Source organism: Ammospiza nelsoni, chromosome 22, assembly GCF_027579445.1.
Source record: "Ammospiza nelsoni isolate bAmmNel1 chromosome 22, bAmmNel1.pri, whole genome shotgun sequence".
Lineage (NCBI taxonomy): Eukaryota > Metazoa > Chordata > Aves > Passeriformes > Passerellidae > Ammospiza > Ammospiza nelsoni.
In genome coordinates this window covers 3,903,522-3,930,598 of record NC_080654.1, presented here as the reverse complement: position 1 = coordinate 3,930,598, position 27,077 = coordinate 3,903,522, and the positions used below count along the sequence as shown (strand labels likewise).

General features: G+C 43.3%; 1 protein-coding gene across 2 annotated transcripts; it reads left to right on the top strand.

The window, feature by feature from the left end:
• The first annotated feature begins 9,643 nt into the window (after window positions 1-9,643).
• ERRFI1 (ERBB receptor feedback inhibitor 1) lies at window positions 9,644-19,974 on the top strand. Of its 2 annotated transcripts, none has more exons than XM_059487368.1 (4): window positions 9,644-9,676; window positions 15,989-16,185; window positions 16,305-16,381; window positions 17,450-19,974. In XM_059487368.1, the coding sequence occupies exons 2-4, from the start codon at window positions 16,064-16,066 to the stop codon at window positions 18,643-18,645; spliced, it is 1,395 nt and encodes a 464-aa protein (XP_059343351.1). In that variant the 5' UTR covers window positions 9,644-9,676; window positions 15,989-16,063; the 3' UTR covers window positions 18,646-19,974. The 2 variants fall into 2 exon arrangements, with proteins under 2 accessions (XP_059343351.1, XP_059343352.1); XM_059487369.1 differs by lacking the exon at window positions 9,644-9,676 and adding an exon at window positions 9,698-9,832.
• The last annotated feature ends 7,103 nt before the right edge of the window (window positions 19,975-27,077 follow it).

The following is a 27,077-nucleotide window of genomic DNA, read 5'->3' as shown; positions in this document are numbered from 1 at the left end:
GAGTATTTAAGAGAAATCAACCCATCAGCAAAAAATCTGTCTAAGTAAAGCTCAAAATTCTCCACTGATACACAGACAGCATCTTTCCCTGCTAGAGAGTGGAAATATAAAGTAATTTGGAGAATAGACTTGTATTACCAGAAATCATTTAATAGCAAAAACTTCATGGAGGCTTTACTTTGAAATTATTGCTTCTCACAAGACCAGAAAACCTGGGAGATCACCCCAGAATTAGAAAGTGCCTGCATGGCACGGCTGAGATTGAGCTACATACCTTTCCTTCCTCAAAAGACTATTTTGATAGCAGACTTTGTTCAGCTTATTTACAGGTTTGCAGGTCACTTTTTAACTTGTCCAAGCATATGCCAGGCATGTGTGCAGCAGCCAGATAACTTATAATTTAAGTAATTTCTGAAAACAACATGCAGAAACAAACATTTAATACAGATGATTATCACTTATACTTTGATTTTGGCTTCATACTGCTATCTTTGCATCACTGTATTTAATTACACTCCACATTTCCTTCATGAGTCATCATTGCATAACAAACCTGATAGCCACTTTATGGGTGTGTTGCAGGTTTGCACAATTAACTGAGTCTATTGGACTGGAAATGACGATTTGTATTAACTGAAAAGATCATGTGGCTGCACAGTTTGTGGGTGTTGGTTTATTAGAATGGAAAGTGCCAATTAGAGAAGGAGAAAACAAAGACAAACTAATGATGTTTTAAAGAGAAGTACCTACGACTTCCTGGAAATGCTCAAGTTTATCTGGGATAGGAATCCCAGGTGCTATATTACAAATAAAATTATTCTTCCTCTGTTCATAAGCATGTAGGAATCACAAAGGAGGAAGCACAGACAATGGAGGGAGAACAAACCACAGAAAAACCCAGGAACAGGACAGGAGTTTCCATGCCAAGGTCAGCACCACTGTCACTCCCACCTTGCAGCCCCTGCCCATAAAATCTGCTCAATTTGATCACACAAGATGCTGCTCTGCCCTGAACCCATGAAGAAATCCAGCGGATCACAGGAGAAGAGGATTCCATCAACAAATCCCAGCTCCCAAACCTGCAGTGAGCCCACAGAGGATGGAAGGGAGTGCAGGCTCAAGAGAACAGAAATTTCTACACTTGTGGATGCAGGGCTTTGGCCGTGCAGACCCTGCAGCACTGCTCTCCCTGCACAGCTATTTCCAGCCATGCAACAGGAATATTTTTCTCCTCTCTATATTTTAAGCTCAACAACAAATTCAGTTCAATCATACTTTATTTTTCATACCTACTTTCAACATCTCAATCTCATTACCACTAACTCTTACTAAAAATATAAACACCACATGCCTCCAAACTGACTAAAGATGATATATTCAACTAAGGTATTCACACCATTTTGATTAACAATTAAAAGACTATAAAACAGCACAAACACCATATAATTTAAGTAGTTAGAGATGTGCTAAAAACTCAAGTTATTTAGTGGCTCAAAATTCCCATTAATTATTTTGCAATGTACTTATACCCAAGAAATTTAATAAATTAATTATACCTCATACATTTATTAAATTTTAACACAGAAGTGACTTCAGTATTTGGGAATCCCACAATTGATATAGTTCAATGTGGTAATTAAAGGAGGAAAAAGTATTTTTAGGTGGAGTTTTTGGGAGGGGCTGAGGGTAGGAGTGGAGAAACATACAGAATCAGATTGTTCACTTAATTTGTATTTTTATAATTGAGAGACAACATTTTAAATACTTCTAAATAAATATTTAAAATAGCTGTCATCTATTTAATTCTAAGAACCAAAATTCAGATATGTTGATCAACCTATTTCCCCAGCAAAATCATCAGGTTCTGTAGAGATTCACTTCTCAGAAAATTTGTGTTTTATTAGTAGGCACAAATCCACTCAGGTGAGTAGAGCATTAAGCTCTGGCATTAAAGATGCCAGTCATAAATATACATTAAAACACTTGTCAGATTTTGACATGCCAAAAAAACCCCAGAAGCAAGTTCACCAGCACTGTCTCAGTTTGTTGGGGGTGTCTGTGGTACAGGATGAGCAGTGCAAATACAAACACACATCTCAAAATACAAATGCTTGGCAGACAGTTGTGTCCCCTTCCACATGCCCCACATAGGCAGAATCTTAAATATGAGTAAAATTAACTTTCTACTACTTGGGAATCAAGTTACCAAACTATTAATTTCTACAATGATACACTTAGAACTGTTTCCAAATACTGCTTCTATATATATACAGCTTTGCCACTGAAATTACTGGTTCAGAATGAGAACCAGATGAGCTCTACTCCCACTGTCCTTCCTGCTCAGTCTGCTCTCCCCTCCCTGACTCACCAAAGCACTCACTATTCCACCTCCAAATCTTGCAAAATCTGTGCAATCTCCTTACCCTGCTTTCAGAGATCTCAAAAATACCCTTGTGATACACAAGGCATCTCAAGCTTCCCTAGGTGATGTTTATTTTAACAGGCTGCTATATTCTAGAAGGCTCTCACTTTTGCCTACTCTTTCTTCTGTAGAATCACAAGGATGGATATGGATGATATTTTTGGGGAATCCATTCAGTGCAGCTACAGCTGAGGTAGAGTTCTGGGTGGCCCAGAGCACCAAAAAGAGGTTTTGAACTGCTGACCCTTAGCACAACACAGGGCCTGGGGACTGTGGCCCAGCCAGGGGAGGGACACACAGACAGCAGCACAACCCCTGGACTTTTGCATGCTCAGACTGCAAGGATATAAAAGCCCCTTTGTTTGGTGTCCCTTCTCAGAGGCACCATCTCAAGCTGTTATTTTGTTATTCAGTTATTTTGCCAAGATTAAATGATTTCATGGATCAGGATGTCTGACTCTGATGGGAAACCTGGTGTGGCTGTGGAAATGTGGGTGTGCAGCTGCACAGGGGCCTCAGTCCCTGCTCAGGTGTGACTGCCAGACAGGGACATTTCCTTAACATACCCTATAAATAAACTATTTTATCCAAAGAATGGGCTATAACATTTTATCTTTAATAGCTAAAAATGATAAAACAAGGCACAGAAAAACAAAGAGCTGACTCCTGCCATTACTGCCAGTCTCAGTGAAGCTTACTGTCTAATTATAACTGTGAAAAGACTGATGACATCTAGGCTTGCCAATACAAATACACAACAGTTACAGAATCTAGCAATATTTAGGAATTTTTCAAGAGTTCCTGTTTGGTCCTGAAAACAAGACTCTAGTTGTTTTGAAGGAGAGACACCTCTACCTGCAAAATACGGTGTGAATGCATCCAAGAGTTGTCAGGCTTTGCCACACAGACAACGTCTGTCTATGCACTGAGTGCAGTGAGATGACCACGACAAAAAAAACACACTGAAAAAGAAATAGTGTAGTAGACAAAGGTAACAGAATACAATATGTTCTTGTGAAGGCTGAAAAGGAACTCCAGTGGTGCTGCAGACCCTAACACTGCACATAGATGGATTCCTGGAACTTCCCCCAAACTGTCATTATACACAACACTACAGTTGTGTGAAATACCGTGCCTAAAGGGCACAAAAACACAACTGAGCCGTCAGCTGACAACAACTCCTCTGGCTCTGCAAAGGAGATGGGATGCACCAGAGCAGCTAAACTGGGATTTGAGTCAGCTCCTCTGTTGATATGCCCGGTGTACTGTTCCAGGGGAACATCTCTGGACACTGCCCTAAAAGCACACAGTGCCCTAAAAGCACACAGTGCCCTAAAAGCACACAGTGCCCTAAAAGCACACAATCTTAGTGGATTAAGTGAGCTCTGGGTATTTCACCAGACTAAAGCTCAGCTTCCTGATGACCAGTTTACATGCAGGGTTTACATGCCTGAGAGCAGAATGAACTCAGTTTGGGAGGACTGTGTAACAATGTCTCTACAGCAAGAGGAAGGAGGCAACACTTCTTGTGAGTTGTTCAAGTATTACAGAATGGATGGCACAAAACAGATGTGGCTGTGGCCATTTCTGGGAAACACAAGTGTGAACAACCAGCTATTTTTAATTTATCGAGTTCCATTCCAGTCTAAGCTGCTACAGACTGTGTCAATATTTGTGTCCTTTTTTGATCTCTTCCCTCACTCAGCTTATGCTTATGTGCTGAAAAAGTCTGAGCACATGATTACCCCATTCAGGCAACGTGCCTTTGAAATGGCTTTTTAATCTAGACTCTCCACTCCCTGACAGACTGAATTTTGCAGTATGTCTGTATTCCCTGTCTAGACACTTGAATATGCTAACCTCTAATTTAGCCCTCCTTTACTGACCCATGAGTTTCCTCCCTTCTGTGGGTCTTCTGGCTAAACTGGAAATGCAAGACACTCATTCTGCCCTACACCTGGCTGGTGCAACTGCATTCATACAAATCTGACCAGTGAAGTATGCACATGTTCCTCATTCACAGCAACAAGGAATCCTTACTCTGAAAAAGCTTTGTTGCACTCTCCTAAAGCTGCTCCCTTCTTCCTGGTCTCTAGACTCAAAGAACAGCACAGCCCTATCCTGAAAGGATTCAGGATACAACTCCACAGACAAGGGCCTGAGCTGAATCTTGTAAGCAGAAATAAATCATTGTATACCCAGTTACATAAACAGAAAATTATGGAAAAGTCTGACTGAAATATAAAAGGGAATGAAAAATACAGATACATTCCAACAGCAGCTGTGCTGCCCCAAATCCCAAGGTCCACCTAATCCAGTATTGTCCTAGCATGGGTTAAAAAAAGGAAACAAATGTTTAGGGCAGTGGGCAACCTCCCCTCCCAGTTCCCAGCAGTCTGATACAAGGCACTTTCCCTAGAGCCTTAATGGATTTTTCTTTCATCAGGCTTTCTGTGACTAGTTTTTGAAGCAAGTAAAACTTCTGGTATTTGCAGCATTGAGACAGAGATGTAATCAAGGTACACAGACAAGAACTCACAAAAGCCATGCTGTATTTCCACTTTTAGATAGTATGTTTGCATCACAAACCACTTCCACATGCCTGAAGCATAAAAGATTTGCTATCTGTGTCAGCTTCTGCAGATGGCTTAAGAGACAAATTAGCATTATCCAATTGCTTTAAAGTCTTGTATAGGGACAATTCAAACAAAGGCTGAGTAATGGCCCCTGTTCAAAGCTGAATTTCAGCATCAGGTCTGTACAGTTGCACCGTAGTTTCCCCTTGTTATGTGAGAGTCTGCACTGCTGATCTGTGAATGCCTTACACTCGTTGTCTTTGCCCCTTCCCTCCATTCCTCTCTCCCACAGGAAGCACCACAGGACACCATCCAGCAGGCCCTGTGCAGTAGGAATAGAAGTACAAAGGTTAACTGCTTGTAATTTGGGAGATGTTCTTCCACTCATGCACCAGCACATCCTTCACAGCCACTGCAGCAGTCTCTGACTTCTTGCCAGTTCAGTGAGGCTGCAGCAATTCTCATGTGTCCCACATGTATTGTTTCCCCCTCTCCCCGGAATAAACATTCTTAAATTGCTTTCCCTCACTTCAGGGTGGTACACGTTCAAAACAGGTAACTAAGAACTTTCTTATCTCCATCGTTTGTTTACATTTTCATGTCAGAGAGTACCACCAGAGTCCTTAACCTCAACGTTCATATGCAGATCCACTCAGGCAGATTAGCACAGAACAGAACAGGAGATAAGTACCTGAATAAGATAAAATGCAGCTACATAAGGATTGCATAGTTTAACTCCTGCTGTGCACATCCTGCTTCTGCTTGAGGCAAAGGCTGTGATTTTCAACAAAGAGGTAAGAGCCACATGATAACTCATTTCTTTTGGAAGTCAGCATCCAAGCCAAGGCCATTGTCTTGAATTTTAATCTGTTGAATAATGACAGATTCAGGACTTCTCATGATGGAAAGATGGATTCATAAACCACCTTCTGCACTGCATTTTGCTAGGTTTGCTTGTCCCAGGCAATGCCTTACCAAAGGGTTCAGAAAGGCTTCATTTGAAATAACTTGTGACACATGACCTTGGCTCTGCAGAAACACCTCTGGAGGTGCAGCAGAAATGCATCCACAGCACCCTCACTCACATAACTAGTCATGCAAAAACGAACACCACAGCATCCAACTTGCACTCTGTTTACCTCTCTTCAGGAAAGCTTTTCCTCTCTGATGACTGACCACAATTAGCTTTTCTAGTCATTAACAAGGCCAAAAAGAAAAGTGTCTAAGCTACTCATTCACTTTCAGGCAACCAGAACAGGAGGCAATGCTTACCAGAGAGCATGGAAAAAAAACCCCCAAGCTTCCTGCTCAGGAGCATCTACCACAAATAAGTATGATTAAGCAATAATACAGCAGCAGCTACTGTAAAACAAAGTTGCTGTTTATAGAAGGAGGCTTAAAAAAATCACAACCATCAAAAGAGCTTTATCTAACAGGAGCTTAATCTATATTAAAATACATATATATTATTTTCCACTGTCTTTCAGTATTAAGTTTTTTGTAATTTTTTAGCTTCCTATAAAGATTTTGCCTTTTGCTTCTCTAGCTGCTGCATTACAGGTATGCCTTTCTCCTCTCTGTCACCCTAGGCACTCTCAAAATAAACAGAAGGAGCAACTGAAAATTTTAAGTGTTGAAAACAGGAAATATGAAGGGGACTGAGATCATTGGAAAGGTACAGGCTGCAAAGCAAGCTAGAAACAGGACAACTGATCAAAGGACATTGAGTATCTCTGGGATTCTCTCTGCAAAGAGAATCCTTGATTGAAAGGTAGTATCATGAATGAAAGACCATACCATTTTTTTCCCAACAGAATTCAGACATTTCATTTAATAAATACAGAAAAGTCTGCTCTCCATCTCCAAACCTGCTACAGGAGAGATTTAAGGCCTCTCATCATACTGAGCTGTTGTTTTTAGCAGACTTGTTATTAGTATTGATGACCCATGGTGTTGAAGACTGCTCAGAGTTAGTCCTCAGGGCACTTAGCAAATTACAAAATGTGGTTTACACATGCCTACAGAACTATGAGGTGGTTGCAAAGAAGGGAGAGAAATGGGAATGTAACTGTTGCTGCAGAATTCAATTTCCTCTGTCCTCAAGTCAGCACAGAAACTGCTGCAAGTGAGACCATTACTAAATGTTTTTATTCAGTAGAACAATCAGAAATTCAAGGCATGGAGTTTTAGTGAACAAAGGCCACAGGTAAACTTATTTAACAGTAAGAGACAAAAATTCCATACAATTACATGGACATGTACTAACTCCAAAATTATCTAACAAAATAAAAGAAGGTCTGCTGATAGAAGTACAGAACCACAGGATAACACTTGTAGGGAATACCAGAAAGATCTTTTCCTGGATTAAAGATTCTCAGGTACCAACAAGTAAAGAAGCCAAACATCTGTTATTCCTCATGTACCACCACAGAGGCACTGCAAGAGTTTGTCCTACTCAAGTCATGTCAACATTCTGTGAAAAACATTTCAAAGACAAGTTTGTCCTTTGTATCCATCCATTACAACATTTAGGGCTGTTTGCATATCAGTCAGTATGGACATCAACACAGCAGAATTTATAAAATAAAAAGAGGGGGGAAAAAAGGAAAATAAAAAGAAATTACTTTCTCCTCATGCAACCAGGACAATTTAAACTTGAGATAACTCATGTTGCAGGGCCAGCTTATCCACAGAAGTAATTAGTCACGGTCCTCAAGTCCAGAACAATAGAAGTACAGCAAATACTTGGAAGCAGCCTCTGAGCACGTACAGTCCAGAACACAAACATCCTGCAGGCTCTGCTAAGTGCACCCCAATTCATCAAAATCACAAACCCACACTCTCTCCCCTCCTGCCTTTCCATGGCTTCTACTTCCCCCTATATTCTTTTCACTTCCTCTCACCTGCATAACATGTCCAGTCAAATTTAGAGGAGCTCTTCATCATTTTCCACACTAGAAATCTCTCCTAGGTTATAACCCGGCCCTTTTCCCTCACAGCCCCTGTATGTTTACAGCAGCACAACACTTCTTATGATAAAAATACATAAGTAGGAGATCTTATTGTCCCTAAGAACAAGGACAGATGGGGGATTTTCACCAGAGGTCAAAAGAAACCCCAAAGAAAAAAGAGAAGTCAACTGCATGATGCATCACATCACACACTGAAATCAAGAATTCTTCTTAAAATATCAGTAACTATTCCAGTTCAAAGAGTACAGATAGAAGACACATTTTGTTGATCCTATTGTCAGCACCTCTCAATGCTGTGAGTTCCAAGAGTCCCACACTGATCTTTCTTTCTCCAGCAAAGAAATTATTGCAGTGTAGAGCAAAACTGATCAAAAGCCTGGTTCTTATTGTTTATGCTGTAATGCACAGCATCACTTGTAAATGCTCTCAAGTCCTTAAATAGCAGCTTTCACTATGAATCCTCCTTTTCTGACACTGTAGTTTATTTACCACCACGAATCTATGCCAAATCTGTGAGAGCCCACCGTATTTTCTCAAGATACCAAATAAATCATTACACACGAAGACAGATTTATTTCAACACAAACATGCCTATTTCAAGAAAACTGACATTCACAAGACCAATTCCTACAACAGTGAAAAGGTTTGGCGTTTTCTCTCCTTCCGGTAATAGTAAAGGACAGGGATTCCCCTTGACTGCAAAACACTCGGTCACCAACACGCGTGGGCAAAGCCTGGCCCCACCTCGGACCCGTTTACGAGAGAAAATCATGAGGCACCGACGGGGGAAACACGGCGGGGAAGAGGGAGAGAGAAGCACCGGGGGAGGGGGAGAGAGAGAAAAGCACCGGGACGGGGGGAGAGAGAGAAGCACCGGGAGCCGCGGCCGCCGCCTCTCCTCAAGCCGGGTCCCGCACCCCAGCCCCGCTCGCTCGCTCGGAGCCGGGAGCGAGCGCTCCCTGCTGCCGGCAGGGACGGCTTGGAGCCCGGGGAAGGCTGAGGGAGAGTCCCCGCACAGACGGGCAGTGCGGTGCCCCGACAGCGGCGGGACAGGACGGCGACAACCGGGGGGAACAGAACGAGTGAGTGCCGCCGCAGGAAACGGGAACGCGGGCACGGGAGAAGCGGGGAGCAGTAGGGAGCGGCCCTGAGGGATCAGGGCAAACAGAGGGCCAGGACAGGACGCCGAGCGCTGGAGAATCGAGCGGCACCGCCTCAGCATCCCCGGGCGGGCGCTGCCTGCCCGCCGCTGTGAGCGGCCGAGCGCGAGCTCCTCGTTCTTCCCCCCCGCCTGGCGAACGCCGCGCTCACTGAGCCCGGAGGCGGCCGGTCCCGCAGGCCGGGCGGAAGGGGCTGCCAAGGCGGAGGCGGCACCGCCCCGAGGGCGCCCCGGGGGCCGTTCCCGCTGGCGGGCACGGAGCAGGAGCGGCAGCGGCACCGCCTGCGCTCGGACCCCGCCGGGAAGCGCCGCGGCCCCCACGCCCGGAGGAACCGGAAACCGCCTCACCACCCGCACGGGCGCGCGCGCCCCCGCCCTTTTCAGGCCTCCCGTGACGAACGCGCCGCGCGGGGCGGGGCGGGGCCACCCGCGGCTCCGCCCCCCTGCATAAGAGCGGCGGCCGGCGCGCGCCGCGGCAGTGACCGGCGCTGGGGCGGCGCATGCGTGTGGCGCCGGCGGCCGCGCGGAGCTGCGCGACACTGTCGGGGTGAGTGAGTGACGGCCCCGCGGCGCCTCCCGCGCCCATGGCGGCCCCCGCGCCCGCCCGCCGCACCGGGGCTGCCCGCCCGCCTCGGGCCCGCACCGTCCCTGCCGCGCCGGGCCGCGCCGCTCGGGAGGGAAGCGGGGGCCGGCGGATCCGGCGGTACACGCGAGTGGGTCGGGCCGGGGCCGTGGGGTTGGCGGAGCCCGGGGCTCGGAGCGGCGGTGCGGCCCCGCCGGCGGGCGGGCGTGAGCGCCGGCGGCGCGGCGGGAGGAGCCGGGAGCGCGGTCTGCGCTGAGGGGGCGGGGGGAGCAGGGCCGGAGCCGCGGCGGCTCCGCTCCCCCGGGGCTGGCGGGGGATCCCGGGGCGACACCGGCCCCGGTGGCTGCGGCCGCGGTCCCTGTGAGGGGGACGGGACCCGGCCGGGCTCAGCGCTGCCCGCAGCCACATTCTTGAAAATCAACGTGGCGTGCCACGCGTTTTGTGCCTGAGCCGAAACAGTATCAGGGCTCTCTCCCTCCTTCCGAGCTGCTCCTGTGAGTAAACAAGAGACCGCACTGTGGGCTCAGGCTCTGCGCTTCGCACTCTAATTTAGGCTGGCTTAATTTAGAATAAACATTTCTTTGTGACTTAATACCTCATTACGCACTTATGCTCGATTTTCTAAAATAGCCAGTCTGTGGTGGTTAAATCTGGAGACATCGCTGTATCCTTCAGCATTGACAGCAGAGCGAGCTGGGGACTCCAGGGAGGCTTCAGTGCTCTCCTGTCACTGACCAAGGGCCCTGTGCTGATTATTCTGAATAAGCAAAAAACATATTGTACTTGATCCAAAGATAACAGTACCTCGTTACAGATTAGCTGGATGGGAAAGGCTCTGGGGACAAGGTGTCTTTGGTCATTTTGGGAATACCTGAATCTTTGTTGTACTGGAATGGCAGGTGAATGATGCCTCTGCATCACAAATGCATTTGTGAATTGCACTTATAATCTGTTAAACTACTCAATGTACTTTATGCACAACCTTAGCTGTCTTTCCTTAGTAATCTATCAATATGGCATAATTTTCTGAATTATTTTTTTAATAGAAACCTACCTGTTGAGTTGGTGGGTACATGTTCTTGGTGAAGCCCTGTGTCCGCCATGCTCTGCAGTACAGGACTGATTTCAGAGAAAAACAGTTCCAGTTCTCTGTAGTAGAAAAGAGAATTAAAACTTATCACAGTGTGTCTAACACTATGGTTATGAGTCTGAGTCAGCTAGAAAGGAATTTTTATTTCCTGAATGTAAGCTGTCTATATTCACATTAAAATTTTCAGGAGGGTGAAGTACCATACCTTAAGCATGCATCTGAAATCTGACAAGCAGAGGCAAGGCAATTGCCTTGCTATTTAATTATTAGTTTTCTACTGGCAATTTAAAGGTTACTCCCATTTGCTGTGTAGGACTGTGAAATGGTAGCCCAAATTTTAACTGAACTCAAACTCCTTGATGAACTGTGGTTCTTTGAATATATTCCAATAGTTGACTGTTACAATCTAAATACAGAGTCTGCTGTTGAGTTGATTTGTCTGTTGTGTACCCATAGGATTAGTTTTATTTGCAAGCACCCATGATATGACTGTTTAGTGATCCTAGTCTAAAATTCTTTACCACAGAGTGGTCCATTTCTGGTTGGTAGAATGTGTAGAAAAATATCTCAACGTTAAGAATGTAATTCATTTATACAATAACTGTAAAGAATATAATTCCTATAAATGAAAATACCTTCTGAGGCTTGTATCTGAGCATGCTTTGACCTGTGACTCAGGAATACTGAACTGCACTGTGGAGGTTTGGTGCATAGTAAAGATCTAATTATTTATTAAGTGAGTAGATTTAAACTAACTTTCTCATGAGGCTGTTTCTGCTAAGTGTTGGTTACTCAGCATTCATCTAGCTGCAAAGACAGAAGTACTTGAGGGATAAGAACTAGAGAAACAGAATTTTTAATATTTTTTTGAAGTATTTGGAGTTCCAGAAAGTATATTAACAGCAGTTAGGTTTTTCAAGTCTAGTACTTGGAGGTCTAAATATTTAAATATGAAAAGGGGTGGCTCTATCTCAGGTACTCACATTAAATAGAAAGTCAGAGGAGAAAAAGGAAATTACATCACATTGTCAAATAAGGAACAGCTAGCTGGAGTAGATGACTTGTAGTGCAAAAATGTGCCCCTCCTCCTGTGAATTGCTTCTGAGATTTGTTAAAGATAATGTGGTGGCAAGGTGAGCAAAAATAGGTTGTGGATTTAAGGTAGACACGTTTCTTCCCCTCCCAAAGGGGTAAGCAGGTCTTATTTTTCCCTTTCCCTCTTTCCCATTTCTTACAAGAATTGTATAAGCTCCTTGTCAAGAGTGCTGCCTTTATAAAACCTGTCTAAAGTTTGTCCAGGCATTCAGAAATCTGTACAGCAAGTTTCTGTATTCCATAGCCATTAAATGAAACATTCTGGAGCATGCTTTGGTCTACTGTGCATAGCAGAAAGGTTTTCTTTGTTATGAACTTAACTTGCCTCAAATACTTGGTTGCACTGGGGCTGGGAGAACAGGAACAGAGGAATAAGATTGTGTGTGTGATCAGTGATAGGCAATAGGTTGGGCTAAATACATATGCAAATGCTGCTTAGTTTCTAAACAGAGGGTTACTGTTGTTATAACACAGGTATTTATTAATATATATCTGTATGAAAACTATATTTGGGGTATTTGCTGTAATTCAGCTTACCACAAAAATCTTACCACAGTTCTCACTATGTAGATATGCTAGTATTTATAGATACATTTGATTATTTTTGGATTACACATTGCCATCCTGTTGAAGTCTGAAGGTATATTTGGCTATATAAAAAAAAGCTTTAAAAATCAATCTCTTCCCCAATACTTGCTGTTATTGATATTTGTTAATCCCAGCAGAGCTGGGTGATCACCAGCACCTCCTTTGCTCTGTTCCCTTGCCTTACAGGGAAGGGTGGCACAGCTTCCTAAAGCACCAGCAAATCTTCCATTGCCTTGGCTTGTAAATGCCCTGTAGAAATCACCAGCCATACTTTTAGTTTGTACTCTGTTCCTCTGGAATAACACAAACTGTGCCATCTTCAACAGTGCTTCAATCTTCCCAAATGCCATAAACTGCATAAGTAGGTCAGACAGGCAGAGAACTGAAAGCCCATTCTGTGCAAATGAGCACCACACAAATGGGAGATCAGGAAAGCTTCATTACTGTGCAGGGTCCATTTTCTTTAGCAAATAGAGTTTGATGTTATTTATGGCAAAGTTTAGATCCTTAAACTTTTAAGGAGGCAGAATTGGGACAGCAGTTAACAGTGAAAACTGTTGATGTTTACATCTTCATGGCTGAATTTTGTAATTTGTTTTAATACCAATACCTAGAATATAATATGTACTACTCAGCTTTAGTAAGAGCATGCTGTCTAAAATACAAACTTAGTATTTTAAGAGGAGACATGAGAACAGCAATTGAATACAGTCTTCAAACAAGCTTATGTATGTTTTAAAATACAAGCACCATTTCTCTAGACTGGACTGAAGAAGTACCTAGGTGCTTTAGTGAAAGCACTGCCTCTCTTGATATCCTAGCTTAAGGCACAGAGGACAGTTTCATAACTCTGAAATGTCAAAGCACCTGTGAATTCCCAAAGAGCTCATTGATGAATGAAGCAAGCTTTATGGCTATATAAATTGTGCAAGACTGAAACAAGTGAAAATCACCTTTTCCTGGAGTATGTAAATATTTAAGTCTGTTTCAGATGTTGAGCTTAGCATTCCAGAGAGATTTCAGAGGAGGTGATTGTGCAACCATCAGTCTTGAGAGCTGAGATTTAGACAGCATTCAGAAAGCTGACACAGTAATTACTAGCAGTGGTTTAGGCGTGGGATTTGCTGGAGGTTGGGCTTAACAAGCCCTGCCAGGGCTGTGTGTTATCAGAGCCAGCACGGTACCTGTGCTCTCAAACTCCAGCACTTGTTCCCCCCCTCGTTTTTATATCACAGTCAATGTCTCATGGTCCTGTCAGCTCCTGTACACACACTGAGGTGGAGTACAATCATTTGCTGACTAATCAGTGTTCTATACCAGAGGTTTTTTACCTTATGACTTGCATTTGACTTCAGAAATATTGAAATGGATAGCAGGCATTAGTCTTAAGCTCTCTTAATTAATTTTCTTTCTTTTGTTGATTTGTTGCTAATAGGATAGGATCCATGAGGCACAAAAAAAACAAATCGCTGTTCAATACAGTGTGAGCTGAGGAGAGGGATGTTTTATTTGGAAATTATGTTGATTTGAAGTAATTTTAGAATTGGTGCTAAATGTGTATTGTATGCTTAAGTCATTAATAAATGCTGAAGTCATTTTGACAAATGGGTATCTCTATCCCTGAAGAGAGTGGTTCTGCTTGCACTTACAGGACTGTGCTATTGCTTCCCAGGGCTCTGTGGTTTTATTTCATTTTGCTATGAAATATCTGCAGTTCCTGTTAGTGGGAAGGAACACTCAGTTGTGTTACGCAAAAATTTCTAGGGTTAAGCTAGATTTATAAGTAGGTTGTCTGGAGAGGATGGTCTTTACTAGAACCAGGAGGGCTGAGTGAAGCAGGGCTGTGCTGCAGTACACAGAACACTGCTTCACTTCTATTAAAGTCTCCTGGCTGGAGTTATTCTGAAATGTCTGCCTAAAATATATTGGGTATCTGGCAGTGAGTAAAACAACCCCACTTCTGTTGATGCAGACAGTCAGGATTGAGAAAACATCACACTCCTGAAGAGAATGGGATTAGACAGAAGTACAGAAATCACTACAAAGTATAGAAGCCGCTGTTTTCTTAAGAAATGATCAATATTGCACCAGTTCAAAACTGAAAGAGCACAGCAGAGTTGTTCTTTCTCAAACAATTGTTAAGAAATTGCAAATAGTGATGCTGGATTGCAAACTAACCCTCAGGCACCTGGTTTACTGTCCTTAGTCCTGCTTAGGAGTTTGCCCATCCCTCACACTGCAGACCAGTATAATGGATATTTTCTGCTAAAGGAAAAGGAAGATTACACATCTGCATAGAATCTCTGGTTTTGGGCAGATTTACCACGAGCATAAGCTACTGCCTGTGTCTGTACCACATTTTCTTGCAGTACCATACTGAAGGGATTTTCTTGCCTTGTTTGCTGAGCCCTGATACAGCCAGCCCTCAGTTGCTGGTTGACTTTTCTTTAGATGGAATTCTTTTGGTGGTGGGATATGGACAAACTCACATTAATATTATATGTTCATAGTATTGATTCTCAAGACAGATACAAATTAAACTTGTTTGTGTGGGGTTTGGTTTGGTAGGTTTTTTGTATGTTTTTTTAAACAGACCATGTTGCACTTGCTGAATGTAGGGTATCTGTGTAGATGAGGCAGAGACCCAGAGAAGATATTTTTATAGTCTTGGACTTAATTTTCTCCTGCCTTCAGAATGCTGACTAATTTTACATTTCCCCTTCCCCTCCCTGATGAATTTCCTAAACAAAGTCCTGTGAGTCAATTTGTTCTGTAGACTGATTACTTACTCAATATAAAGCAATTGCCAACATATTTTTTCTGCCATAAATGGACCAGATAAAGCATTCTTAACACGTTCAAAACAGATTTGAATGCAGCACAGCAGTGTCAGCTGAGATCATTTCAAATCACTAGATTTCCAATTTGTTTGAAATCGCCAGAAGACTTGAAGCTGTTTTAAAGTATCTTAATATTTAAGTGAATTAAAAATAGTGACTGTTCTATGTAAAAGAAGTTTTAGAATTCTAATTCAAGCAGTCAATAATTCTGTCAGAGCAAAGGTTGTGGAAGATAATACTTAACAGCAGTTACGTGATGGTTACACTGAAAGCTAAAATCTTTAACAAAGATACAACTGAAGGCAGCTACTGGAAGGTTAGATTATTCTAGAGAACTTTTTAAAAAAACTTTTTTTGCATGAGTAACTACTAGTTTATGTACAAGAATTGAAGTTCTGGGATACACAACTGCCATATATCAGTACCTTAACATATTTTTCCTTTTGTTCTATGTAGTGTAGTTCTTTAAGAGAACTTCCCTGTTTTGTACTTTAATTTTGCAATCAGATTCAAAACAAGAAGCTTGGTCAAGTTTTCCAGTTGGCAAGTATTAGGATAGGCCTTTCTACAGAGCTACTTAATTCCTTGAATGCTGAAATTTCAGATGAGACATGGAACAACATCAGGTTTGCATTTCTGACATTTGTGTTCTCACTCTTGAAGGGAATGAAAACTGCAGGAAACCTGCCAAGTCCTGAATATCAAGGGTTGTGAGACATCCTCAGAGAGCACTGCACCATGTCAACTGCAGGAGTTGCTGCTCAGGAGATGAGAGTCCCCTTAAAAACCGGATTTCTGCACACCAGTCAAGGCATGGGCAGCCTGAAAACCTGCTGGGGCACCCACAGTGGATTTGAAAAGTGAGTGAGCCTAAAATTTATCTTTAAGTCTATGAAATGAGTGTTACAAATACTTGTGCCAGTACAGACTTATGGTTCATTTACAGTGAAGGCTTTTTTTTTTTCCTTTTTTTTTTTAGTACTTTCTTCAATGTGGAGCCTATAGCAGTGACATATAATTTAAACTCATCAACCGAGCAACATTTGCCATCCATCGGTAAGTGCCGGTGTGACCGAGCCGGGGAAGTGTCGGGGATTTGTCTGTGCAAACCCTGCGGGCGCCGCTCTGGGCTGGGCCTGCTCCCTGCTGGCAGCTCCGGGAACCGACAGCACTTTGAGCAACACCATCGAGTTCAGCCATCGTTCCATGGCTTGTTCTTGTTTCTTTTCTCATCACACTGTATGATTTCAATATCATGTGCAGCTAGCAGAGGTTGCTTTAGATAATAATGACTGGCTAATGCAAAGCAGAAGAACTCTTGGATCGTTCTTGTGGTCCTTTCTGGCTTTAACTTTTTTGGATCTTCTGTTGTATTTGCTTGTCTTTCTAATACATTCATATGCACCCATATGTGTGATGCATGTTCACCTTTACTATTATCCTTATAGCCACCATTGCACATGGTTTTGTGATTGCACTTGCACATAAATCCATGTGTGTCTGGGTAGAGACAGCACTTGGAAGCATCCAAGTGTTTTCCAGTCCCCTCCCATTCACCTTGTACAGAGGAGGCCTCTGAGTTGCCATTACATTTTTGATGGAAAAAATATTTGGTAAAAAAATTACTTGTTGTGGTCTTATGCTGGGATCTTTGTGGGTCTCTTGCTTATGCTTGGAGTCTCTTGAACTACCTCTTAGCTGGAGCACTGGTCTAAAACAATAAGATAATCTGCTACTATCTTAACTAATGCATAAATCCACAACCAGACATGATCTGCAATACCTGCATTTCACTACTAATGAAAATCCACAGCCAGATGTGATCTGCAATACCTGCATTTCACTACTAATGCATAAATCCATGACCAGATGTGATCTGCAATACCTTCATTTCACTACTAATGCATAAATCCACAACCAGACATGATCTGCAATACCTGCATTTCACTACTAATGCATAAATCCACAACCAGACATGATCTGCAATACCTGCATTTCACTACTTCAAGACATTAAGCAGACATTACTCACTGTTGCATTAGAAGGAATTAAATATGCAGTGGCAGAGTTGTGTGCTGGAGTGTTGCTTAGAAAAGTGTCTCTAAGAATTTCTCACTTTTTTAGGGCACTCTTCCAACCAGCCTTCCATGAATGACCACGTTGCTGGAAGTTGCATCCAAGTCCCATCTCAGAAATCCAGTCCACCTCCTGTGAGTCCCAAAATTGAACAGCCAATTTCAAGGTATGACGACCACCTCGTTCCTGGCTTCAGTAAACTCTCACTGACCATGGGCTGTGTTTCTGAAGAAACCCCTCCTCACATGCCAATAAAAACTGGACCAATTCCATTTCTGTCTGCATCTTCTAACGACCGCAGCTGCAGGCCACTGCCCCCTCTGCCCATATCTGAAGACTTTGCTCCAGATGAGGTTGACAAAGAGGTGGAATTCCTGACTAGCTCAGACACTGACTTTTTGTTAGAAGATTATGAACTTCCTCCTTTCAAATCCAGTGCTCCAAGCCGGCGGAGCTTTAGGGGCTGTGGACAAATCAATTATGCGTATTTTGATTCTCCAGCAGGACCAAAACCAGAAGAAGCCAACCCTACACAAAGCCTGAATGTGTACATATCCAGTATTTATCCTCCCCCCCAGCAGCTGCATCGGCGCCTGCGAAGGTCCCACTCTGGGCCAGCTGGATCTCTCAACAAACCCATAGTGAGACTAACTGGACACTTCAACAGGTCATCTCCAACTTCTGATGAAGACAAACCAGAGATTCCACCAAGGGTTCCCATACCCCCACGGGCTCTCAAGCCAGACTACAGGAGGTGGTCAGCAGAAGTTGCTTCCAGTGCATACAGTGATGAAGACAGGCCCCCCAAAGTGCCCCCTCGTGAGCCTTTGTCCCGCAGCAATTCCCGCACCCCCAGCCCCAAAAGCCTCCCATCATACCTCAATGGGGTCATGCCCCCCACCCAGAGCTTTGCACCTGATCCTAAATATGTCAGCAGCAAAGCTCTACAAAGACAAAACAGTGAAGGATCTTCCAACAGGGTCCCTTGCATTCTTCCAATTATTGAAAATGGTAAGAAGGCCAGTTCAACGCACTACTATCTGCTACCAGAGAGACCTCCCTATTTGGACAAGTATGAGAAATTCTTCAGAGAAGCAGAGGAGAGGAGCTCTAACACTGAGGTTCAGTCCTGGTCTGGTGACTGCACAGCCACCTCAGCCCCAATAAAACTGGACTCAAAGCCCAGAATGGACATGGGTGGTCCCCTGAAAAGAAAACACCTGTCCTATGTGGTTTCCCCGTAGTGCCTGGGAGCACAGGCTCAGCTCAATTGCTTGGGATGGAGCTGAACTTTATCATGTTACAAAGTTCTTACAGATAATGAAGTAGGAGCAGTTTGTCCTCTGAGAACTGAAAAGTGGATGGTAAAGTCCTCTTATGCTGCATATATTCAATATGTTTCTTAAGACTTTTCTTGTCTTGGTATGTAAGCTGAAAACCTACTAAGATTCCACAGAAACATGGAGGGATAGTAGTCACAGTTGGCCAGTTGTATGCTACCTAGATGAACGTGTTTGGTAGTCAACAATATTTTTAAAAAAATTTAAAAATTGATCTTTGCTTAAGAGTCACTTATAAAGCAGACAACAGACCAAGTAATGCAGTACAGTTTTTGTAATAGCTATTTTTCAAAATTTCTTTTACACAGTAATTCTACTGAGAACAGACTGTCCTCTTTTACTAGGATATGTCTGATAAGAAGGTAAATGCAAGATAAGATACCCACTTCAAGACTTGGCAGGCATATTGGAAGTGCATTTTGAAAGATTAATCTATCTTACAAATTAATTTGATGCTAATAGATTTTTAAAGTGAGTTAGATTTTGTGAATTCAGTTGCTAGACACACTTGGCTCAATTTTGCAGTTTTTCCTAGAAGAGACCTGGACCAGCTATAGCTAAGCCTCTGCTGCTGCTCTTTTCCTGCTGGATCCTAGAAATGTGTGAATGTGTCCTGGGCAGCCACAGGGCTGCTGTTAGGTAGGCAGTAACAACCATGTGCTCACCTAGAGTCTGAAATTATGACTGTATTAAATACGGAAACACAGCACAAGCTGGCCTTGTGTTCTGGGTTCTGTTCAGTATTTTAGGGGAGGAGGAGGAGGAGGGTATGAGGAAAAAACAAGATTCCTTTTATGAACAGTGTCAGTCCCACCTCTTGCTGCTTCAGATGCTGCTTTTGCTGTTTTTCCTCACTGTGCCTCAGCCATTCACTGAAGTTCACTGAGGTGCCACCCTGGCAGTTCCTTGTGCTCAGTTTGGTTACATTTATCCTCTCACAGATAAGCACAAGAGAAGGGGTGCTCATTAACAGGGGTGCAGAAGATGAATGTGTTCCTCCTGACAGAAGTAAACAAGGTGTTTACAGTTTAAACTGCTGAATGAGATGTTTGAGCTATTTTAAGCTTACTTTTTATTTGTTTTAGTACAAACTAAATGAAGGTGAAATACATGGTATAGAAATGCACTGATATTTCTGCATCGTGTACAGTATTGAATAAAAATAATTCACTTTGTATTTTGAATATTGTCATGTCTTGAGTTAATAAAGTTATAAAATACTTATTTATGATACATTTTGGTTTTTTGTTTTATTGAATAGTGCATGCTACTACATTTTAGTTTGCATTTACTGGACAGTTTAATAATGTTAAATGTGCGACAGATGTTGAACTCAGCTTGCATTTAAGTCAAGATTTCTGCAGAAGTTTTTAATAACTCACATTGCACACCATTAATTTTAATTTCACCCTACTAACTGGTAGCATGGTGTCTATAGTTTTGTGCTGACAATAAAACAACTAAATCCTGTAAGATTAAGTTATCTAGCCCAACATTATTAATGAATTTTTTTTTCCTAGAGTCACCTATAGCACATTAGCCACTATTGTACAGAAAGGAAAGGGCAGAAATGTTCCTGTCTTCAATTCCTTACCTGCAAAAACCAGCATGGTTAAAAGGGGAAAGAAATTGTGAATACTTATCACAAAGCAAGTGTATTTCACCCCACAGTATGCAGGCTATGGATGAGGTTACTGAGGATAGAAAGCATCACACAACTTTGATCCTCTGGCTGTGTGTGCAGGCAAACTCTTGCCTTGGTCTGGCAGTGGGGATGTTTCTGTCAGTGGGTTTATTTCAGAATAAACCAGGGTACCAGCCTTGGAATTGTACTGGATGTGACAAGTGTCAGATGCAGTTTTTCAGTACTGCCCAATCCCTGTCTCTTACACCTTGGAGGGTTGCTGAGATTTATTTAGGAAGGTGCTATGCCCAGCACTAGGAGCCCATGCAGATGATAGGCTTCAAAACATAAACAAGTTACCTAATCCTGTGCCAGGCTTTCAGCTCATATTCAGCCTACTGAAAGCTCTGCTTTCCCTCCACCCCCTGGTTTTTATAAGATGAAAAGGTAAAATCTATGCTTAAAACTGATTATATTTAAGGGGAAGGCTGTAACTCTAGGACCCCAAAACAATGTAAACTCTCAGTTCCACCATCCCTGCTGCAGCAAACAGACACTGCCAGGCTGCAGCTCTGCCTCCCTGACTGTTAGAGCTGGCACAGGCTCAGTACTTGTCATTCCAGTAGAACTCCCTCTAAACCCAAGTAATGCCCTACAAATCTCTCCTGGCTTTTGCCTCTGGGTCCCAACTCCATTCCTGACACTCCACATTTTTACCTTAAACATATCTGGTATAAAATCGGGTGTTTGTTACAGTACCTCCTGCCCTGCATTCCAGCACGTATTTAACTTCTGTTAGCTGTAGAGGTGCCCTAAAAACAGCTCATGTAAAACCAGAAGGTTTTTCACTTGAGCTGCTTCTGTGTACAAGCTATTATCATATTTATAGTGCTGAAAAAAACATTATAAAACTTACACTTTTGAATGGTCTTACATAACCTTTTCTGAAATTCCTAAAACATTTAAGACTTAACCTAACCTCCATGTGTTTTTTCTCCTAGGGAAAAAAAATACTCAGGACTAAGTGGCCAATACCAATACCCTTTGCTGAGGGTATTGGTATTGGCCACTTAGTCCTGAGTATTACAAAGAAAAGTCACTGTAATGATGTTGGCTTTCCTATTGTGAGCTGTGTCAGCTGAATTACAGCACAATGTTAAGAAGTTAACATTTCAGAAGTTAAGCAAGAATCTGCTTGGCTGTGAGCAAGACATTCAAACAGGTTACAGAGCTCAAATACCTCTTGAGTGCAAGGAAAGTATCTTACAGGCAAGTCTTAAGTGTAAAACTTGACTGTTTTATCTTTAAAATTCTGCAGTAAAGAGATCTCACTGAGGACTTGGTCCACAATTCAGTGGTTCTTTTTGTGAAGGGGTCACTGAAAAGCAGGTGGAAGCCTTGCACTTATTCTTAGACACCAGATTGCTGTGCTTTGGGAATCAGTCTGCACGATCCCAAACCTATTTCGTTTTCCAAGTGAGTAATTAAGGCTGTAGAGCTGTGGGGGAAGCTCTGCAAGTTTTGGCCAGAAGACATTTCTCTGCTCATCCCCTGGCACATGATAAGACTTGTCAGGACACAACATGCTTTTGCAACAGCCTGATCACGTGTTTGAATATTTAGAGTTTGGACTCACTTGAGCAAGGCCTGACAGCTTTCCTCTTAGAGCTAGATTTGACTGGAATAATCACACTTCAAAGCAGTTACAACTTGATAAACTGAGGTTTGGAGGGTCCAGGAATTTGTGTTAAAGCAGGGCAATGCTGCTCACAGCCCTCTGGCTGAAGGAGCAGGTTGCCCACATTGCTCCCCTGCCCTCAGCATCTCCTCCACCCCTCAGGAGCCCTGTTGGGACCACCCAGCCAGGCAGGGAGGACTCCTTGGTGTCAGGGGGCAGCAGCTGTGCTGGGGCAAAGGGGTTGTAATAAACACCAGAGGGCTGGGCCCAGCACAGGATTATTGGGATGTGTCTGACAGCAAAGCTGGGGAGAATGGGAGGAGGGTGCTGGGTGCCCTCTCCCCCAGGCTCAAAACCACTGATAGCCCAAGCAAAAGCACAATGAGTAACAACTGACAGCAAAAGGCATCTGTCATATTCACCCTGTTTGCAGAACACCCTTCACTTGGTGAGTCTGACTGGTAAATCAACCCAGAGGAGCTGAGTCTGGCTGTAACTAAAGGAAAGGATGTTTGCCTCACTTTTTCCTGAAAAGAAGAGGCTATGGTAGTACTAGGTGACTTGAAAAACCCATTAGCTTAACTTCACCATATTAACGTGCTGTTAAACAGATAAAGTCAGTAAATAACACAGAGCTGTAGCTGATCATCAGCTTCCTTTGCATCACAAGAGATAAACCAGAAAGTAAACCTGATTCGGAAGTATGCTGATTGACGACATCATTAAAATCTGCAGTCATTTAAATGGACTGATTGTTGTTGCTGTCATTAAGAGTTTTCCATTCACTCCCAGACTGCAGCAGGCACAATTACTGCCATCCTGAAACTGCACAAGAGCACCCAACAACATCACATGTGCTCCTGCTGCAGCCTTGGTTTTGTTTTTAAACAGTGTGAGTGAATTATTAAGTTTGACATGAAAAAACAAAGCATCCTTCTAGTCCAGGGCAAAGACACCAATTTTGCAAGGGCAGTTACTACGGCAGAGTAGTTACTGACGGTGTTCAAACCAAGTCTTGTCAAGAATTCAGGGTTAAGATGATGGCCAGATCAGTCATGGTGGAATTCCCAGCCTTCAAACTCATGATTACAGACTGTGGCCCTTATAAACACTTTTAATATTACAAGCTGTATGTTAAATACATACTCACTGGATTATGTCAAGAAGGAAATTGGGGATGAAGGTAAACCCTCATTTTATCTGCTTGTAGGCACTCTGCAGTTAGGTAACCTATTGATTTTCTTTGGGTGTACTCAATGTTCCTAGGGTAAACGTTTGTTTGTAAAGTAGGCTAATCTTTCCATTTCCTGTCAGCTTGCCTTTCAGAACAGTTTGTATTCGTTTAAAACTGAAAACATACAGCAAATGTTCTGTTTCACACAGCTTCCTGGCACTGAAAATCTAGCACACAACGTTTAATTATACTTATTAATATTCGTTAAATAGCACTGCAGAAATTTCTGGCTGCTGAGCTTGTGATTAGCATTTGTAAACTGAAAGAGGTGTTACCCCCACCCATCCTGCATCGTAATTCAGGCATTGCATAATCCCCACCCAAATGCCTATTTTCATCCACAGAGCTCATTATTTTGTCTGAATCATACATGGAAGCCACACCCATGATTGCTCATATACTGTTGCTATATTATTTATATATTGGTGTGCACCTTGATCCCAGTTGTGGTTAATTTTGGAAAAGGAGTTAGGTATTCCAGATTTTAAGTGGCATGCCACTGAAACATGGGAACCATGACTGCTATTCATTTCCTTACAAAGTGATTCAGAGGAAGAGCTGCTTCTTTCTGAAGATTAAAACTGTCATCCACACATTATTAACATGTGAAAGCCACAAAGTTAGAGAAGTGCAAATACACTGCCATGAAACACCAGAAGGAAAACCATGCCAGATCATCCCACCATACCCACCCTGAATCTGCTTAAGGATGCTAATTACTAATCATATTTAGCTGTTATAACATACTAAGTGGGCCCCTCCATGCACCAGGTCTCAGGATCAAGCATGGGGTCATCAGGCCTGACACAGAATAGCTTCCCCTGCCCAGACGACCAAGAGACATGATCCTGTTACCTATAATATTTATTTTACCTTGTTAATGTGTTTATTCTTTTCACAGCCACTTCAAGGACAGGGTCAGAACTACTGAGTTCCCCATGGAAGGCAACTGGAACACACAACCAACCCTATAAACTTTGCAGTGGTGGGGTGTCCAGGCTCTCCAGGAATTTACCAGCTTCAAGAAGTTCACACAAAGGACCACAGCAGCTCCTGCCATGTTGAGTTGAGCTGCTCCATGGCAGGGTGCAAGGGAGACAGCAGAGAACAGCAAGTGGGACTCAGGTTATTCTGACAGGATAACCTTGCAATCCCTGCATTGTCACCTACATTTGTTAAGCAAAGTCCAGGGGAAAGAATCACATTAGGCTGCACTTGGTGATTTCATTGGCCCCACATCACGTTGATAAATTATTCCATGTTGGTAAGTTATTCAAGAAAAGTTTTCCTGCACCTCAGTTGCACACCCCAGCACTCAGAGCTTTAGCAGCTGGAATTGGGACTGGGCTGCTGTGATGCAGAATCTGCACAGCACCAGGCACGTGGCAGTGCAGAGGTCTCCAATGACACAGGGCAGAGGTGAGATCACACACCCTGACACATTCTGTTGCTCATGGGAGTCAATTGCCAGTGGGAGGGAGGGCTGTCTTTTCAGAGTAGCTTCTCATCATGGTGAAAAAACCCTATGAATGAAAGTAACTGCTTCATTAAAAGCCACCAGGACAGACAGCCCCGGCTGAGACACCTTAAAAATGGATGCCAGCAAGGTGAATGTCAGTAAGCTGCTGCCTGAGGCTGAGGGAGAGCTCATGAGGCTCTGATGAAGAAGGGCTTGCCTGAAGGAAGGATGAACTGCTTAGTTCCTGAATTCAAGTTAAATTGGTTTAGTGCTATTTTGTTAAAGGCCGACAGGCCTAACATACATACTGTTAAGAGTGAGGACATTTTCTTCTACAGTCAATCATATCATGGCCAGTGCTGGATGCAGTACACAGCTGGGAAAAGCCAAGGACTCCATCACTCCACAGGGAATATTTTCAGGGGAGGAGCAGCCTCTCCACTAAGACAGCAGGCACAGCCAGCAGCCCAAGCTGAGCTGGAGGTGATGCAGCACAGAGAGCTCCAAGAGAGCAGCAGAGTGCACAGAGAGCTCCAGACTGCTCAGCCTCTCTGCTGCTGCCACCTCCCAGGCCATTGCAGGGAGCTCTGGACATGCTGCCTCTCGCAGGCCACACTTCTGCTGTCATCTGAGCTTAATTGGACCAGCCTGATCAAAAGCAGTCTCCACGATAAGGCAGGATGCTATTGCATGCCCTGGAGCAGCAGGGTGAGTAAGGCAGCTGTTTTACAAGCAGTTCAGTTCACAATTTAACACCCGAGCTTTATGTTGGGCCAGTCAGTCACCTGCAGGGAGCAGCCTGTGCAACAGAGCTGCAGAACTCTGATTTTCTCCAGCAGCACAACAGGAGGCAGGCAGGCTGGCTGCAGCCCTGGAGGATTTAATGAGACAATATTTCCCCAAGAGGCTCTGTGCAAAGTGACCAAAACCCAAAACTAGAGAGGCCAAAGGCTCCAACTCCTCTTCATCACCTATGGAAATGCCTGTGGACAGCAAGAGCAGGGCAGGGGAGGAGAGGCTTCATCTTTCTCCTCATTATGGGTGATTTGGACAGAACCATCACTGGGCACCAGCCAGAGAATGTCACCCTAAGTGCCCTTCCTTTATTTTTGAAATGATTATTAAAGCTGTTCATGCTCTGTAGTTTTCCAAAGAGGAGGGAAGAAAAAAAATTTGCTGCAGGGGATTTATTTGAAAATTGCCAGCAAAGCCTGTGTCTCTGTAAGCCCATCCAGGAGCTTAGAGCTTCATTATTTCTAATTTCCAAGTACAAGCATTCATTTACTGTCTACATGATTGAAAGGAAGGTAAAGTACTCCTTTGCAAAGCACCATGGAAGAACAACTGAGTAGTGCATCACATGTAGTCATGAGAAAAGTCAGCACAGATAAATAAATGCATCATCTGTTGCTAGTTCACTCTGAGACTGCAATTTCCCACCCAAGAGCAGATTTCTTATGAAAAATGCAAATGAGAGTGATCAGACTCATCACCACTCAAGGCAGCAGCTCACTTCCTCCCCATGTGCCAGTCACTGCCATGCCTGGCTGGTGACTTCAGTGTGACAGTGCTTTTTCCATGGCATATACAAAATAACACAGGAGAAGGTCTGGGTCTGAGACCAGAGCTGCAGGTATGTGGGAGTAGCAGTGTGTTTCTTAGGAGAACTCATTAAAACCTGAAAATATTTCAATGCACAGAAGTAGGCTGCTCCCAGTAGAGTCCCAAAATCTCGACTCTACTCCTTAGAGTAGAATGTGTGCAACTTTACAAAGCAGTTCTGAAATTACACAGAGACCATTCTGACAGCATAATTCATTGGAACAGCACAGAGAAACCAAACACCCAGCTTAGAGAAGAGCTGTAACTGTAAGAACCTCAACAAAATAGAAAAAGCCTCTTTGTAGTACAGAAATTCTGAAAATCCTAAATTCTAGCAGCAAAAGCCCTGAACAGAGTCTTTAAGAACCAAAGTGATTCCAACTAAACTGCAGTGCAGGAATGATCCTTGTTGCCAGGTTCAGAGCCAGCAGATGATACTGGATTGTCCTCACCAAACCCCATATTTTCCAAGAGTAAATACAGTGGGACTGGCAGTCAGGGAGCAACAGAGCAGAACTGCAGCCAAGTTCTGTCTGTGGCTCAGAGGTGCTGTAAAATAATTACACCATCAATATCCAGAAATCAGAAGAATTTGCACAGAAATGTCCCCAGTCCTGCTGGGAAACTTCCATCAGCTAAGGAAGACTTTGGTGTTATAAATGTTACACAAGTCTCACTACTACAACTCTGCTCTTTAGAATATGAGTGCTTGCATGAGAACCTCAAAACTTTTCTTCTT